The sequence below is a fragment of the Ursus maritimus genome, unplaced genomic scaffold (assembly GCF_017311325.1).
Source record: "Ursus maritimus isolate PB19 unplaced genomic scaffold, ASM1731132v1 scaffold_5, whole genome shotgun sequence".
NCBI classification, from domain to species: domain Eukaryota; kingdom Metazoa; phylum Chordata; class Mammalia; order Carnivora; family Ursidae; genus Ursus; species Ursus maritimus.
This window is the reverse complement of record NW_024426663.1, coordinates 76994091-77012255: the sequence shown is the minus strand read 5'-3', so window position 1 is coordinate 77012255 and position 18165 is coordinate 76994091. Positions and strand designations below refer to the sequence as shown.

The 18165-nt window shown below is 44.4% G+C and overlaps 1 protein-coding gene and 1 long non-coding RNA gene across 2 annotated transcripts in view; one reads left to right on the top strand and one right to left on the bottom strand.

Moving 5' to 3' along the window:
- LOC103679976 overlaps positions 1-18165 on the bottom strand; it is a 32295-nt gene that overhangs the window by 9313 nt on the left and 4817 nt on the right. The window contains exon 2 of the long non-coding RNA XR_005832576.1: positions 14174-14278. This is a non-coding gene — a long non-coding RNA (uncharacterized LOC103679976). The remainder of the gene's footprint in view (positions 1-14173; positions 14279-18165) is intronic.
- Positions 10687-11864, top strand: LOC103679975 (olfactory receptor 1D2-like). Its single transcript, XM_008709499.2, has one exon. The coding sequence runs from the start codon at positions 10764-10766 to the stop codon at positions 11703-11705; it is 942 nt and encodes a 313-aa protein (XP_008707721.1). The 5' UTR covers positions 10687-10763; the 3' UTR covers positions 11706-11864.

Sequence of the window (18165 nt, the reverse complement as noted above, 5' to 3'; positions counted from 1 at the left end):
AGCAACTTGGCCAAGCCACAGCTGAACGGACCTGCTCCTTTCCCACTCTCGACCCAATGCCAATGTGAGGGTTTAATCCAACACTGGCTGGATGTTTCTACGATTCAACTCAATTCTGACACTTTCTACCCAGAGGCAGCATCGGATCCCACAGGGTAAGGGCCCCGTCCTACAAGACTGTCCCTACTTGAGACGTCAGTGATAAATTCAGGTTGTTACCTATGCTTCGGACAAGCCGGCTTTAAATCAGAGGTCCTGAGGACCCTCTTCTCAGGTTCTGTTCATTTACCAGAGTGGCTCACAGAAGTCAGAGAAACCTTTTATTTAGTAGATCACCAGTTGACAGAATTCAGACACTGCCAATTGGAAGAGAGGTGTGAAAGGATTTCAATCTAAAAGAAAACAAGAGATATTGATTGGGGAACAGAAGGCAAGCTGAGGACAAAGCAGAAACTGACACCCTGCAATCCCCCCTCCCCCCACCAAGGGATGTACGTGACATTCCTCAGGCACTCCTGGCTGCCCTAAAGCTAAGGAAAGGCAAAACAAATAATTAACTAACAGAGATCACAATCCTGTAAGACCTGAGTCTCCCTCAGTTTACGCAGGTCCTAGTGTTCTTTTAAACCTGCAGCCCATTGCCAAGGACACGTGATAGGAGGAAAGTAACATTCTCCCAGGAAGCTCCCAACTACCTTACTTATTAATGCCTTCTAGAAGGGTCAACAACCTTAACTTGACAATGGCAAGGCCTCTGGTATCCCATGAGTCTTCTTTAACATATGAAAGTATTTTCTCAACCTCCCTTTTTCCTTACCTCCCCCAGCCCCATAGTATACAATCAGCCACCCCTCACAACCCGGGGCAGCAGCTCTTTCTGCCCACGGGTCCTGTCCCCGTGCTTTAATAAACCACCATTTTGCACCAAAGACATCTCAAGAATTCATTCTTGGTCATCGGCTCCGGACTCTACCCCACTGAACCTCACCGATATCCCATAACTTCATCAATATGAAATGGAGAATCTCATACAAGTGCCCTTAGCATAACAAAACTTAACTGAGACACTGATTTCCTGTACCTGCCTGATTTACAGAAGACTGAAACTCACCTCCTGGACTGATGACTACCTGCCAAGAATCTCTCCCCACCCTCAAGCCAGTGGACTCACTGGTTGGACTCTGACTGGACTCCCCTTCTTTGCGCTCCTTGCCCATAAAGACAGCCCACCCCGAACCCTCAGCTGACTCACCTGCGGCTTGCATTTCCTGAATTGCAATCCCTTTGCTATTCTTGAATAAACTCAGTTTCTGGAGCTTGTCTCAGTTTACCTCTTTATTTGGGTTGACAGATGCAGGAGGCAAGGTATGGGGAAAAGGTGTGGACCTTCCCTGCACTCTCCCTGTACCTCCACATGTTCAATAGCCTGGAAGCTCTTCAAACCCCGTCCTTTTGGGGTTTTAGGGAGTCTTCATGACATAGACATATTTGATTAAATCACTGGCCATTGGTGACTGAACTCAATCTCCAGCACTGTGCGCACCTGAGGTCAATTAGACGGAGGGGGTGAGGCTGAAAGTTCAAACCCTTTAATCACTTGGTTGGCTCCAATGGTACCCCACACCCCATTCGTAGGTGCTTTCCCAAAGTCATCTCATTAACATAGCAAAAGGCATCTTTATAGATCCCTCCTCATAGGAAATTCCAAGGATTTTTAAAAATTTAAATTCAATTAATTAACATATAATGTATTATTTGTTTCAGGGGTACAGGTCTGTGAGTCATCAATCTTATATAACACCCAGTGCATCACATGCCCTCCTTAATGTCCATCACCCAGTTACCCCATCCCCCCACCCACCTCCAGCAACTCTGTTTATTTCCTAAGATTGAGTCTCCTATGTTTTGTCTCCCTCTCTGGTTTCCTCTTGTTTAGTTTTTTCCTCTCTTCCCCTATGACCTTTGCCTTGTTTCTTAAATTCCACATATCAGTGAGAACATATGATAATTGTCTTTCTCTGAATGACTTATTTCTCTTAGCATAATACCCTCTACTTCCATCCATGTCACTGCAAATGGCAAGATTTCATTTTTTTTGATGGCTGAGTAATAGTCCATTGTATATATCTATCACCTCATCTTTATCCATTCATCTGTTGATGGACATCTGGGCTCTTTCTACAGTTTGGCTATTGCGGACATTGCCGCTATAAACACTGGGGTGCAGGTGCCCCTTCGGATCGCTACATTTGTATCTTTGGGGTAAATACTCAGTAGTGCAATTGCTGGGTCATAGGGTAGCTCTATTTTCAACTTTTTGAGGAACCTCCACACTGTTTTCCAGAGTGGCTCTACCAGCTTGCATTCCGAGCAACAGTGTAGGACTTTTTCTACATCCTCGCCAACATCTGTCGTTTCCTGACTTGTTAATTTTAGCCATTCTGACTGGTGTGAGGTGGTATCTCCTTGTGGTTTTGATTTGTATTTCCCTGAGCCGAGTGATGTGGAGCAATTTTTCATGTGTCTGTTGGCCATTTGGATGTCTGTCTTCTTTGCAGAAATGTCTGTTCATAGCTCCCTCCTCACAGGAAATTCCAAGGATTTTAAGAGCTCTTTGCCAGGAACTGGGATGAAGACCAAATATATATTTCTCACTCTACATCACAACGCCACACCTTTATCAACAGAAGCTGGGCTAGCAACACAGACTGATCCCAGCCTATTCCGTGCAAATCTTACTAAACGCCATTGTAATCAGATCCTTTCACCACCTCGAAGGGGTGAGGTAGGCCATCTGCATGTGACTTTACATATGGCTGCCCACAACAGAAATCACCCAGCAGCTGGCTCCCTTCCTGCCGCCCAGCACCCTAGCATGGAGCCCAGAGACTTAGGGGGGGATATGGGGGTAACTCCAGGGAGTGCTGCCCTAGAACCTCATGGTTGGCTTCACAAGCTATTCTAACCCTGGTCATAGAGGAGGAAACAGAGCCGCTATGTGAAAGGGCCAGGAGGAGAATGGGACAGTTTGAATTCCTGTGAGGTACAAAGAATTGAGGACTGACTCTGAGGGGCCACAGGGTAGGGGAGAACCACAGACCCTCCTGGCTGTCCCTCTGCAAGCCCTGGGAGAAAACCAGCCCAAACAATCCCCTTCAAAAATGGGCAAAAGACTTGAATAGATGTCTCTCCAAAGAGCACACACAAATGGCTAACAAGCACATGAAAAGAGGTCCAACATCCCTAATCATCAGGGAAAGAAAAACTATAAGATACCACTTTACACCTGTAAGGATGGCTATTGTCCAAAACAAAACAAAAACAAAACCACAACAGAAAACAATAAGCGTTGGCAAGAATATGGAGAAATTGGAACACTTGAGCACTGTTGGTGGGAAGGTAAAACGGTGCAGCCACTGTAGAGAACAGTGTGGTGGTTCCTCAAAAAATTAAAAACAGAACTACCATATGATTCAGCAATTACACTTCTGGGTGTTCACCCAAAAGATTTGAGAACAAGGACTCAGAGAGATATTCGTACACCTGTATTCACAGCAGCGTTATTCAGAACAGCTAAATCATGGAAGCAATGCAAGTCCATTAAAGGATGAATGGATACGCAAAATTGTGTGTGTGTGTGTGTGTGTGTGTGTGTGTGTGTGTGTGTGTGTATGCAATGGAATATTATTCAGACTTACAGAAGAAAATTCTGCAGCCAGCTATAACATGGGTGAACCTTGAGGACATTATGCCAAGAAGCCAGTCACAAAAAGACAAATAGTGTATGATTTCACTTTTATGAAAGACTAAGAGAAATCAAAATCATAGACACAGATAATAGAATGGGCTGCGGGAGGGAAAACAGGAAGTTAGTGTTTAATGGGTGGCGTTTCAGTTTTACAAGATGAAAAGCATTACGGAGATGATGGTGGGGATAGCTGCACAATGTAATGAATGTATTTAATTCCACTGAACTGTATACTTCAAAATGGTTAAGATGGTAAATTTCAGGGCATGTGTATTTTACCACATTAAAAAAAATGGGGGAAAAAGAAAAAAAAAAAGTCGAGGTATCCTGAATTGGGCACAGGAGTGGATACAAAAAAGGAGGTTCGGGCTCCTATGGATAATGATAACTTCTAATGAGCTGAACCGAAGAAACAAACATGCGCCTTGAGATTTGCTGCAGGCCCAGTGGTGAGAACTAGTGAGTCATTTCTGGTTGTGGTTTCCGGCACATGAAGCACTCACAGGACACGAACAGATCATAAATTAAAGCTCGGCATCATTGGGGGCCTCCAGTGCCCTTTCCCCAACGGAAGCAGACACAGGGCCAGGCTGGCAGAGTCCTCCCCAGGAGCAGCCAGGAAATCAGGGCTGTGTCTGGGAATACACCCTCCAGGGTCTGCTCTCTGAAGCTGAGGCCCCAACAGACACCAACCCCCCTCCTCGTAGGCAACTTCCACCTCGCACTAATGAGCCACTCGGGGCCAGCTCTTTGCAGGCAACTGAAACAACTTGCAGAGAATGTCGAAAGAGAGGCTCATCCCACTTCCCAGCACATTTCCCCGGACTCTGCTCTCCCCAGGGGAGCAGGGACTGCTCCATGTCATGGCCATTGCAATGAGATGTCTTCCAGGTTCATGGAATCATCTCCCTCCCACTCGTGCTTCAATAGTCTTCTCCAAGGAGAGCCTGGTACCATCTCTTAGGAGTTGAAGCCTTTCCCTGAGTATTGCAAATCACTGTCCTGCCTATAGTATCTTGTCTCCATGTGCTTGAGGGTAGGAGCTAAACTTCACATGGACTTTTGTCTTCACAGTGTCAGCTGGCCTTCAGCAAATGCCTTTGCTCCGGCCACTGACCTTCTGCCGTATTTACTTTTGTCAATGAAAGCTGGTGTTGTCTAACTGGTGAACTCTGACCCCTAATAAATCCAGTTATCTCGACTGACTTTTCATGTGTGAGCCACACAGAGGTCATCAAGGTCTTGCCAAACCCGTTTTCAGAACAGGCCGTCTTTTATTTGCTTGAAACTTCTGGCATATCATGTTGAGAGTCAAAAACTACTGGGTCAGGCTCGTTGTAATTTTTAAATGTGAGATACAAGTGATATTTCGGTACAACCCTGCCTTTGTTTTTTTATATATTTGCCAAGAAGGATGCAGACCATTTGTGTTCTTTCGTAGGGCTTTGTATATAGACAAATAAATCACTTTTGAGCCAAGTTACAGGAGCGCAATCCAGACTTCCCATAACCAATGCTCATATACAACCTGCCATTTAATACCTTTCAGAATTTGGTGGAAAGAGCAGTTTCCAGAAATTGTAGGCAGAGACATGACATGAGGCCAGGGTTGATTTTATGTGGCATTCCAACCATTTACACATGGGAAGCTATGCTCTCTCCCCAATAAGGACGAAAGCAGTGTGAATGCAGGCCTATCCCCTTCCACTTCTCTCTCCTGTAGAACCTGGAACAGTCCCTATCATACACCAGTTGTCCAATAAATACAGAGAAGGAATGTTGGCAATTAGACCAAGAACATCAATTTACAACTGGCACGGGTGAGGCTGGAAAGATGTGGGACACAGAGTCCCGGGCTCTGCTCTGGTATGGACCCTGGTACCTCCCTCAGCACAATCACAGATATCATCAGGATGACTGCCAAGATCATACCCAGCACCCAACCATCCCACCACCCCAAAGACAACATGAAGATTAGGAACCTTAATCCCCAAACACTCAGAAGCACCATGACACAGGCTACTGCCTGAACTCTGTTTTCTGGCATTTTCCACCCCATCACAACGCGGATGGTTCTCCAACATCTTGTGCTATTCTAACCAACCTCTCAAATATATAGTCAGAATAATCAATGGATAAGATGGGTCTGCTCCAGATTAGGACCTAGATCTGTCAACTCTCTTTCAGTCCTTTGATGAAGGCAAAATAGGGCGGAGAGTACTGAGGGAGGACGTGGCCAGCCCTCTTCAGGGAATGTGCATCTATGGAGGCCCACACTCCAGCTGGGACTTGAGCTAACCTGGAAGATTCCCAACAGGAAATGCTCTTACGTCCCTGACCTACAATATGAATGCAATCCTCTTTCTTTCCACTTTAACCCCTGGGAGAGGTGATTTGTTTGTGATCTGCAGAACAGGGACAAATTCCCTGTGGATTGCCTATAATCAGGAGCTTTGGGCGTTCACTTTGGTGGGAACCATAAAATCCCTACACATCTATAGAAGGGACAGTGTTCCAGCCCAGAGGGTAAGAGAACAGACCATGCTGCTCCGGACCCCAGGTATTGTCCCCACGCCCCAGAGCAGTGAGATTTGGGTAGGTTGCTACCCGTAAATCCACAAGCATACTTCCCAGCCTTGCTCATCTTTGGCTCTAATTATCCATGGGGTGATCACCCTTGCCGTCTGACCCACCTACTTCAGAGGGCTACAGAAAGGTAAGTCAGGTCACGTAGAGGGCAAGTCTTTATACACTTGAATGAACATAACTCTTTTTTTTAAAGATTTTATTTATTTATTTATTTGAAATAGAGCAAGCAGGGGGAGGAGCAGAAGGAGAGAAACGAGAAGACTCCCCGCTGAGTGCGGAGCCCAACACAGGGCTCGATCCTACAACCCCGAGATCATGATCTGAGCTGAAATTAAGAGGGGGATACTTAACCGACTGAGCCACCCAGGCACCCCTGAATCAACATAACTCTTTTAGATATTGTCGAATCATGGCCTGAGAATGCTATCAATTAACCCCATTAGAAACTACAAAGTGCAAAATTTAGTCACACCAGTAAGTCATACAGTGGCTTTATGTCCAAACTCGTTCAGGCAACTGCGGGTCCCACATTCCCAAACCAGGACCTCACCTTCTGCACAATGGCATGATCGTCACGCCCCAGTCCCACAAATAAGACCTCGGGATCAGGGGCGCCTGGGTGGCATAGCGGTTAAGCGTCTGCCTTCGGCTCAGGGCATGATCCCAGCGTTATGGGATCGAGCCCCATATCAGGCTCCTCCGCTGTGAGCCTGCTTCTTCCTCTCCCACTCCCCCTGCTTGTGTTCCCTCTCTCGCTGGCTGTCTCTATCTCTGTCGAATAAATAAATAAAATCTTAAAAAAAAAAAAAAAGACCTCGGGATCACCCTAAATTCCTAATTTATAGAAATTTTTAACCAAAGGGTTCAAAGAGAAGCTGCCTGCTCTGGGAAGGAGCAGGTGCCCACCACTGGGGGGGAGCACATGGTGGGAGCGCTATCACTTCCAGAGGTGCTCCAGGCAAGTTTCTCCTGTAGGTGGGAAGCTGCATCAATCCATCCACCTGCCACAGCCCTGCTGCCCTTGCTCTGCTCCAGGCGGGGCTGTCATGGAGTCTGCCGCCAGTCCCAGAGGAGAGAAGTGAAGGCCAGAGCTGCAATCTAGGGAAGGAATTAAGATGAGCACAGGCAGCCAGGTGAGACCGGCGGAAGCTGGAACGGAGGAGAAGCTCAGACACAGACACCCTGGATGTGAGGGTAGCAGATTCACATGTGGTGCACACGACCTTTCATCTAACAGCTCCTTTAAGTGCGCGGAGGGTCTGGCTTCTGGGTTTCCATCTGTCAGCATTCTGCAGGACATCTGATCTGGTTCTGAGGAAAGGGTGTAGCAGCTCGATCCGGAGCCGCCACCCACTGACTTCCACATGACATGGAAGGACTGTGCCAGGCACTTTCAGTCACCCTCTCCCTCATCCTCACAGGCCGTCCCCGTTGTGCAGAGGAGGAAACTGAGAACAAGCAATTAAATCCACTTCAAAACGAAAGGTGAACCAAAGCATCACTGTCACCTGTCTTGCCCAGTGAGAGCAGAGAATTCTAGAGAATGGGATATGGGTCCGCATGGTGCAAAGTCCTACACGAACAGAATAGATTTTTGATGTTTCCATTTAAGGCTTCTGAACCAAACACTAGGCAATGTGGAATTTAAAAGAAAAATATTGAAAAGGCTGTCTTTATTGTGTTACATTTCCCAGTGTTCTCCCCCAAAGACCAGGCACCATTTTCCCTTCCACTGCACCATGAGTTCCCAACACATCTCAATTCTACTCCCCATTGGCTTTCAACATATCAATTTTAGAGTTTAGTAAGTGCTTTCTGGATGGCAGCAGTGTTCTCAGAATATAGGGTCTGTTCCCTTCTCTGGTGGCCCCACAGGGACACGATGAGTGATCCACAGGCACCTGACTGATGATGGCATGAGCAGACAGATGAAAGTCTCCTCATTTCATCCCTTTCTGCCATTTTGCTTTATTTCAAGTTATATGAAAGTAGCTGCAGATGTCCCGTAAGACTCCATGGTACAGATCAAATCCCACAATACAAAGCATGATTACAACACAAATTCCCTATAGAACATGATGGGACCAAAGAACTACCTGGTGATCCAGTCGTTGCCAGAAATTTCTATTACAAAAAAATTCAGCCACATCCTTAAAATTGGTCATAATGAGGCCAAAATTAGTCTTGAGAAATCATATCTAATGTTAAGATTTTGGTAAAGAAATCATTCAAAGCCAATGGGTAAATAAATTACTCTGACTTATCTACTACATGAAGTGTGAAATAGAGGACCAGGAGGAACAGGACAAGGACGGGGTAAAACGCTGACAATGATAGGTTAAGGTCCTGAATAAGTACTTCATTTGGTTTTCTGTTTAAATTTTTGTAGACACGAACAACTCTGCACCAAAAATCAAAGTAAGATTTCCATAACCAACTGAACTTTGTGCAAATTCTTCATCCCAGCTTTCAAAAATCCTTCAGAATTTAGACTGCCTGGGAGTAAGGCAATCTCGAGAAATGATAGCTTCTAGAAGATTCTAGAGAGAATGGCATATGGAAAGTGAGTAGACTTTTCCCAAGTGATTCCAGGGGTCAGAACAGGGGACAACCGTGGTGGTAAAAAGCAGCTAACACAGGGAAGCCTGGAGAGGAAGACCACTAGCTCTGCCACTCCGGGGGCGTCACTTAGCTCTGCTGTGCATCCCCTGCCTCACGTGGAACAGGGGCACTTGTGAAATGACTGCGGAGGAGGGCTCTGAGGGATACCAGAGGCATCTGTGTACAGCCCTAAGCACAAGCAGTGTTCGGCGAGTGTTAGCTGGTCACTTTCCCCAGCTGATTGCTGCCGGCCAAGAATGAGAATCCAATGTCTCCAGGTTGGCTGATTTTTCAAGAAGAGGAAGAATCCAGATTTTATATGAAATCCTTGATTTTTTCAAAGATTTATTTATTTATTCATTTATTTGGGAGAGAGGGAGAAGCAGGCTCCCCACTGAGCAGGGAGCCTGATGCAGGACTCGATCCCAGGACCCTGGGATCATGACCTGAGCCAAAGGCAGATGCTTAACCGACTGAGGCACCCAGGCTCAGTAATCCTTGATTTTTAAAATGTCAGCAAATAGGAAATATCTTGTAGACCACTAAGGGTCTAAACCAAGTAAATACAGATGCAGGCAGTGTCTGGTTTGCTCCTCTGGTCTACAGTGGTCATAAGTCCTGGATCACATGGACCAGATACACCATTCCTCCTCAATCATATAGCTGAGGAAATTCCTGTTGGCACGGGACCTTGGGCTTGCCTATGACTTGACCCTGCCTGTCTTTCACTCTGCTCACTTAGAAACACCTGTGGGGATGCCTGGATGGCTCAGTCGGTTAAGCATCTGCCTTAAGCTCAGGTCATGATCCCAGGGTCCTGGGTTCAAGCCCAGTGTTGGGCTCCCTGCTCCGCTGGGGAGTCTGCTTCTCCCTTGCCTGCTCTCTCTCTAAATAAATATAAGCTTAAAAAAAAGGAAGAAAGAAAGAAACACCTGCAATTTATGCTATAAGCCACAATTTCCTTTGCTAAATGCATTCATTAATCACAACAAAACATTTCTCATTCAGCATGGTGTCCACATATTTTCTACAGTTGATTTTGGTGTGGGCTACATTTGTGAGAGTTCATTCTCCTATCTGACAACTGTGCTGAGCACTGACCATGTGCTGTGGATTGTCCCGAGCACTGGGCACATGACAGAGAATGGACACAACAGGCGTGGACACAACCCTGTTCTCAGGGAGCACGGCCTCATGGGGAAAACCCACCATAAACTAGTTAACAAATGACACAACCTCCCACAGAGATACAAATCAGCCATGTGAAGGTGGAGAGCAGTGCCAGGCCAAGAACAGCACATGCAAAGGCCCTGTTCCGAGGCAGGAAGGGCGTGCAGTCCCATGCGGCTGGCAGAACGTTCAGTCAGAGAAGTAGGCAAGAACCAGGGCAGGAATTGAGGTCAAAGATTCAATGTCACTGCCCTCAGTACACAGCACCAGAGGAACGAGGAGGGTCCTCTGTAGTGGGATGGGGGAGGCAAAGGCTCCGGGTTCAGACTGAGGGTTCACAGTCCCCTATGCCACTTCCAACCCACATGGTCTTGAGCAAACTACATACTCAGAGTCTCAGCTATTTCATCTGAAAAGCAGGAATCATAAAAGCGCCTATTTTGTGGGTATTAAGAGAGATCGTGCACGTAAAGTCCTTAGCACGCAATATGCACTTGATTAAAAAGCAGCAATTACTCTATGTACAAAACTGTTTGTGTACCTGATCACAAATGACCTTTGATCTGATTTTTCACATACAGCAAGACCAGGCTCTGCTGGGATTGTGCTGTCCCCCTCGTGTGTGCAGCCTGTCACCTCCCCGAGCCACAGTGGGATGTCCAGGGGGAAGGAGAACGGGACCGGAGTCAGCGAGTTCCTCCTGCTTGGCATCACCAGTGACCCCGAGCAGCGGCAAGTCCTCTTTTGGCTCTTCCTGTGTACATACCTGGTCACCGTGGCCGGGAACACACTCATCATCCTGGTCATCGGCTCCGATCCCCGCCTGCACACCCCCATGTACTTCTTCCTTACCAATCTCTCCTTTGTGGACATCTGCTTCACCACCAACCTGATCCCCAAGCTGTTGGTCAGCCACGTAGCAGGAACGTGGACTATCTCTTACCCCCACTGCTTGACCCAGATGTACTTCCTCATCTCCTTTGCCAACCTGGACACCTTGCTGCTGGCGGCCATGGCACTGGACCGTTACGTGGCCATCTGCAAGCCCCTGCAGTACCACACCATCATCACCCCCCAGCTCTGTAGGGGACTGATGGCACTCATGTGGACGAGCGCAGGCCTCATCTCCCTACTCCACACACTCCTCATGAACAGACTGACCTTCTGCTCCTCCGCCGGGGGGATCTCACACTTCTACTGTGACGCCTACCTGCTGATGAAGATTGCCTGCTCAGACACGCGCATCAATCAGCGCATGTTCCTGGGCGCCGTGGTCCTGTTTGTGGCCCCCTGTGCGCTCATTGTGGTCTCCTACGTCCGCATAGCTGCAGCCGTCCTCCGGATCCCCTCCGCCCCAGGAAGGCGCAAGGCATTTTCCACATGCGGTTCCCATCTGTCTGTGGTCACCCTGTTCTATGGAACTGTCCTGGGGGTATACATACGACCCCCCAACTCCTTCTCAGCCCAGGACACAGTAGCAACCATCATGTACACAGTGGTGACCCCCATGCTAAACCCCTTCATCTACAGCCTGAGGAACCAGGACATGAAGAAGGCTGTAAGAAGACTCTTCGGCAGGGGCTCCAAATCCTCTTAGCGGTGACGAGTGCCGGGCTGATATCCGGAGAGGTCCAGGTTGTCAGGAAATGAAACACAATTCCGCCATCGCCTCAACCACCCCCACTTCCACACCCTAACAGACTATTTTCTGAGAAGAAGAAGCCTCAAATTAGAAGATTTTTAAATGTATTCTATCTCTGAGAAACTCGGGCTCCTTCCAGCTCTCCCCTCCATCATCTCTAGAGTAGTGCTATCATCCTCATGCTTCTGAGATAGCTGCTGGGGCTCCATCCATCTCTTCCTGTCCCAGGCAGGCAAAATGAAGACAGCAGAGCCAAAAGACTTGCCACTTGCAAGGGCTCTCTCAGAAGCTCCACACAGCTGCTTCTGTTCATTTCTCAAAGGTCTTCCCCTAATTGCAAGGCAGGCTGGGAAATGTAGCTGTTATTTTTTGCTGTTGCTGTTGTTCTGGTTAAGCTTAAACACGCCACCACCTCCACTAAGTAGTTCTCTTAGAAAGGAAGAGGGGATGAATAATGGACAGACAATGGGCAGGTGTGCAATGACACTCAAAACTTATTTTGCCACATCTAATAGATATGAAGCCACATAATTATTTCAGGAAAATAAACCTGTGTTTTATACATTAATCCCCTCTGGACTGGGACTGTGTGTCGGGAGGAACACCTGATATGCTCCCACAGTGCGGAGGCTATGATATTAGCAGAAGGATCCCACAATTCTCCTACACATCAGGGTGAGGACCTCCTGTGCGGCACACAGCAGTATGAGTAAAAAGAGAGTTTGCGGTATTCACTTATTGTGAGACTTTACTTTTTCCCAAGGACTTGGTTCATATTTCATCTTGAATGTTTTTTGCATTGTGGAAAATTAATATTGGAAGTATATAAATTTATAAAATGAAACCTCATTTAAAATGGAGTGGGGGTGGTGCGTCTAAGTGGCTCAGTCGGTTAAGTGTCAGACTCAGATCTTAATTTTGGTGTTGTGAGTTCAAGCCCCACACTGGGCTGCGCTCTGGGCATGGAGCCCACTTTAAAAAAATGGGAGTCAGGAGGCCAGCAGGGGAAGCTCTCACACCCTACACTCGTGGTCAATTGCAGCCCCTACTACTTTAGCTACTACTTTACAGCCAGCAGGAGGAAGAAAGGTTTTCCTCCTCCCCTAGCAACAGCCCAGCCAATGAGAGACTGTCACAGCTCAGCCAAGGAGAAGCCACCATATTTCCAACTCCCAGTTTAACCCAATGGACTTTTTGTTTACAACAGTCCCTTCCAACTCCCCCTTTTCTGTATAAGGGGGACTCCTTTGTTCCCCGGACTCGCCTATGGTTTTGCCATAGCTTGCTTGTCACAGATTGCAATTCTCTACTCTGTTATACCCATTTTTGCTGGGAAACTAACCACCAGTTTTATTTTTAAACAGGAGAAAGTTCATATTGTTCAAACTTTGCACAATATTATATTGATATACGTGTATGTTAAAATAAAACACGAAGTATTTTAAACAAATAGGCCAATAAAGCTTTTAGAATCCAGTGTTAACAGATAGGTTTTTTTTTTAAGATTATATTTATTTATTTGAGAGAGCGAGACATTGAGAGGGAGAGAGAGTGTGTGTGTAAGCGGGGTGAGGGTGAGGGACAAGCAGACTCTACACGGAGCAGGGAGCCCTAACTGCTGGATCCCAGACCAGGAAATCATGACCTGAGCCAAAATCAAGAGTCCGTTGCTTAACCGGCTGAGCCACCCAGGTGCCTCCACAACAGATAGGTTATAAAAGGCCAAGACCTAGAACATGCTTCTAGGCTCAACATACAAATTATTGAGTGACCTGACTGCATGAGACTTCTTTACAGAAAAATTAATAGAATAAAAGCCCACCACAGAAGTGAAAAGATGAATGACAAGAAAGAACATGTGCAAGTTCCATGACAGAAGGTTATCACACCCCCCCACACACACACACACACAAAATGGCGGAGGATGGCAACAGTAATAAGAAAACATGGTCATCTTCCATAGTCTTGGCCTCTGTTGAGAGAGCTGATCCATACTTCTTTCAAAACTCCTTTCAAAACTTGGCCACACCTAGTGTTCTCGCACGGAACAGGCTTTCTCGTCTGTTTCAATATAGATAGGCTGAGAGTCTTCCAAACCTTTAAATTCCCTTTCTTTTTGCTTAACAATAACATCTTCACACGATACAACTATCCTTCTTACAAGGCAAAATGCCACCAATCCCTTCCCCAGAAAATGAGGTAAACTCCCCCAGTGGTGTTTCCTCTCGATATCCCACAGCTTAAATACGATGATGTAAAATTAATCAAAATTGACACAAAGTCAGTAATCCTATGTTACATGATAAGAGAATAAGGGAATTAAGAGAACCCAGATATTTCCTTAATATACGTGTATATATACAAACATATTAGTAATAAAATAAGAAGGAAATACTCATGATGAGTATAGAAGTTCTGCTCACTGGAAAGATTTCTTTTCACCACTGTCCTTCAGGGACGTCCCAGAGAGAGGCGGTAGTCTGCAGCTGTCCACGTACAGGTGGTGCGTGCTTATGGTGCAGAATCATCTGGAAAGCAGGCCAGAATGTAAAAATTTACTTTATGACGAAGATGACAATTCTAATTAGCAGAGGGAAAAAGAGATTATTTAACAAAGATTCTTATGAAAATTGGCCATCTAAATTTAAGTAAAAAGCATTTATTTTTATCTCATAACAAAATTCTGCATGGACTGAAAACTGAAGAGTAAGAAGTAAAACCATAGAAGTCCTGGAATACAGTATAAGTGAAGATCTTCAGGGAAGGCCATTTTAAGCATGTCACCAAATCTGAAAGCATGAAAGAAAGGAATTGATCTAATGACATCAACATTTAAAAATGAAATGTTTGCAAAATGTTACAAACTGAAACTGTGCTCATTAAAAGATAATCCTGGGGCGCCTGGGGGGCTCAGTCAGTTGAGTGTTGGACTTTTGATTTCAGCTCAGGTCATGATCTCAGGGTTGTGAGATCAAGCCCTGCATCTGCTTGTCCCTCTCCCTCTTCTCCTTCCCCCATTCGTTCTCTCTCTCTTTAAAATAAACGTGGTTTAAAAAAAAAAGCTTTAAAAAAAATAATTCTGTTGGCCCCTTAGCCCTGCGCCTAGTAATCACAATTCTACTTTGTCTCTATCATTTGATTATTCTAGGAACCTCATATAAGGGGAATCATACAATATTCATCCTTTTGTGTCTGGTTAATTTCACAGAGCATGACGTCTCAGGTTCATCCACATTATGGCATGTATCAAAATTCCATTCTTTTCAAGGCAGATTCATATTCTGTTGTACGTGTATCCCATATTTTGTCTATCCATTCATCTATTGATGGATGTCTGAATTGTCTCTACCTTTTGGCTATTGTGAATAATGCTGCTATGAACTCCGGTATCTTTTCTAGCCCCTACTTTCAATTCTTTGGAGTACATACCAAGAAGTGAAATTGCTGGACCATCTGATAATTCTGCTTAATTTGGGGGGAACCCCTAAACTTTTCCACAGTGGCTGCACCATTTTATACTCCCACCAGCAGCACACACGGGCTCCAATTTCTCCCCATACTAGCTAACACTTGCTGTGTCCTTTTCTTTTTGTGGTAGTCATTTGAATGGGTGTGAAGTAGTAAAAGAGGTCTTCCACCACCTCCATTTCGACGTCAAACTTTCCAATTGATTAAGTTCTTCTCTCCATCTTATCTCTTACCTCTGGCCAAAGACCCTGCAGCCAAGGCATCCCCTGATGGGAGCAAGACTACCCCCTCAAGCAATAAGGACTGCCCTGAGCCAGCAAGACCCCACGTATAGACCCCAAGATAAAGTTCAATGTGACCTTTACTGCCCACCTGCCTGTACCCACTGACCTTTGTCCCACATTTTCCTTGTATAAACCTAAAAATATTTTCAGCATTCTGTAGATAGACACAGAGACACTAGAACTCTCTCTTCCAGTTTCAGCCTCACTGCAATAAATTCCTTCCCTGTTTCACCACCACTTGTCCCTCTGCCATTGGACTTTGTCAGTGGCCAGTGGCTGAACCTGGTCTGTCTGGGACCCCCCAGAGCCAGATGCTCTTGCATTCCTGCCCTCTGGTTACAGTAGTAGTATCTCACTATGGTTCTGGGTTGTTTTTTGTTTTGTTTTGTTTTTAGCATTTAGGGTTTTTGTTTTGTTTTGCTTTTGCCCAAAAGAATGTCATATATTTTTCCTTTTAAGTGATGAATACAGCTTACAACATCTGACCAAATTCAGACTATAAAAAGAGGTAGTTCTGGTCATCCTTAAATACGAATCGGAGCAGTGACAATAATCGCTAGAAAGTGGTTTGGCATCAAGCTAAAACCAATGCCAAATTAATTCATGTGTATATTCAATATTCATTCAACAGATGTTAACTGAGCACTGACCATGTGCCAGGCACTGTGATGGACACTGAAACTACTTTTTTTTTCCTTCTCTGAGAATTTTATTTATTGCCAGAAATTCTCAACAATGAACTTAAAATGGGAAGCACTGATGACTAAGAGGTGATTGCAAAAAGAATCAGATTTTTTTTTTCTTTCTGGGGTAGAATTCAGTGATTCATCACTTACGTACAACACCCAGTGCTCATCTCACTGTAGTTTTGATTGAAATTTGCCTAATGATTGGTGACGTTGATCATCTTTTCATGTGCTCATTAGGCATTTGTACACCTTCTCTGGAGAAATGTCTACTCAAGTCCTCTGGAATTTCTGAAGTGGGATGTTCGTTTGTTGTTGTTGGGTTGTAGAGTTTTTATATATTCTGGATATTAATCCCTTATCAGATATGTCATTTTAAATATTTTCTCCCATTTTGTGAACCCACAGAATGATTGAATAAAACCTTTTTGTTCTCTCAACAGTATCCTTGGAAGCACAAAAGCTTAATTTTGAATAAGTCCAATTTATTTTTTTTTCCCACTACCTGTGCTTTGGTGTCACATCCAGGAAATCACTGCCTAGTCCAATGTTGTGAAGCTTTTCCTCTTTATTTTACTCTAATAGCTTTATAATTCTAGCTCTTAGGTTTAGATCTTCGATCCATTTTGATTAACTTTTATATATGGTGTGAGGTAAGGGTCCCACCTCATTCTTTTGTATATGGATATTTACAGTCTCAGCACCATCTGATGAAAACATTGTCCTTTCTCCATTGATCTTGACACAGCTGCAGAAAATCATTTGACCATATATATGAGGGTTTATGTCTGGACTCTCTATTCCATTGTACTACGCCACTGTCTTTATGCCACTAAAACACCATTTGGATTACTGTAGCTTTGCAGTAAGTTTTTAAATCAGAAAGTATGAGCCTGCCATTGTGTTCTTTTTGAAGACATTTTGGCTATTTCAGGTCCCTTGATATGAATTTTAGGATGGACTCTTCTATTTCTGAGGAAAAAAAAAAAAAGCAGTCATTGGATGTTGATTGAATTGCACTGAATCTGTAGATCACTTTGGGTAGTGTTGATATCTTAACTATATTAAGTCTTCTGTCCACACATGAGATGCCTTTACATTTATTCATATCTTGTCTCGTTACCTTCACCAATGTTTTACACTTTTCCATGTACAATTCTTCCACCTTCCCGGATAAGTTTGTTTCTAAGTATTTTATTTTTTCGATGATATCGTAAGTTGAGCTTTTAATTTTGTTTTTGGATTGTTCATTGTTAGTATATAGAAACTAAATTGATCTTTACATGCTGACTTTCTATCCTGCCGCATTGCTGAATTTTTATTAGTTCTAACAGTTTTAGTGGAATCCTTAGGGCTTTCTATATAGAAGATTGTCTCATCTGTGGACAAAGAAAATTTTACTTCTTCCTTTTCAATTTGGATGTTGTTTATTTCTTTTTCTTGCTTAATTGCTCTGGCTAGGACTTCCAGTACTATATTGAATAAAATTGGCAAAAATGGGTATCTTTGTCTTGTTCCTGATCATAGCAGAAAAGCTTTCAGTTTTCCACCATTGAGCATGATATTATCTATGGGTTTTTTCATAGATTTCATTTCATTAATAACATTTTCTATTCCTACTTTGTTCACTTTTTTTCCCTATTATGAAAGGGTGTTGAACTTTGTAAAATGCATTTTCTTTATCAACTGTGATAATCATGTGGTTTTTTACATTTATTGATTTTCATATGATGAACCATCCTGAAATTAATACTGTTTGGCTGTGGTGTCTAATCCTTTCAATATGCTGCTGAATTTGGTCCATTATTTTACTGAGGTTTTGCATCTATTCTCATAAGGAATATTGGTCTATAGTTTTCTTATACTGTTTTTGGTTTTGCTATCAAGGCAGTGCTAGCCTTATAAAATGAGCTTGGAAGTACTCCATCCTTTTCATTTTTTAAAAAATATTTTATTTATTTATTTGAGAGAGAGAGA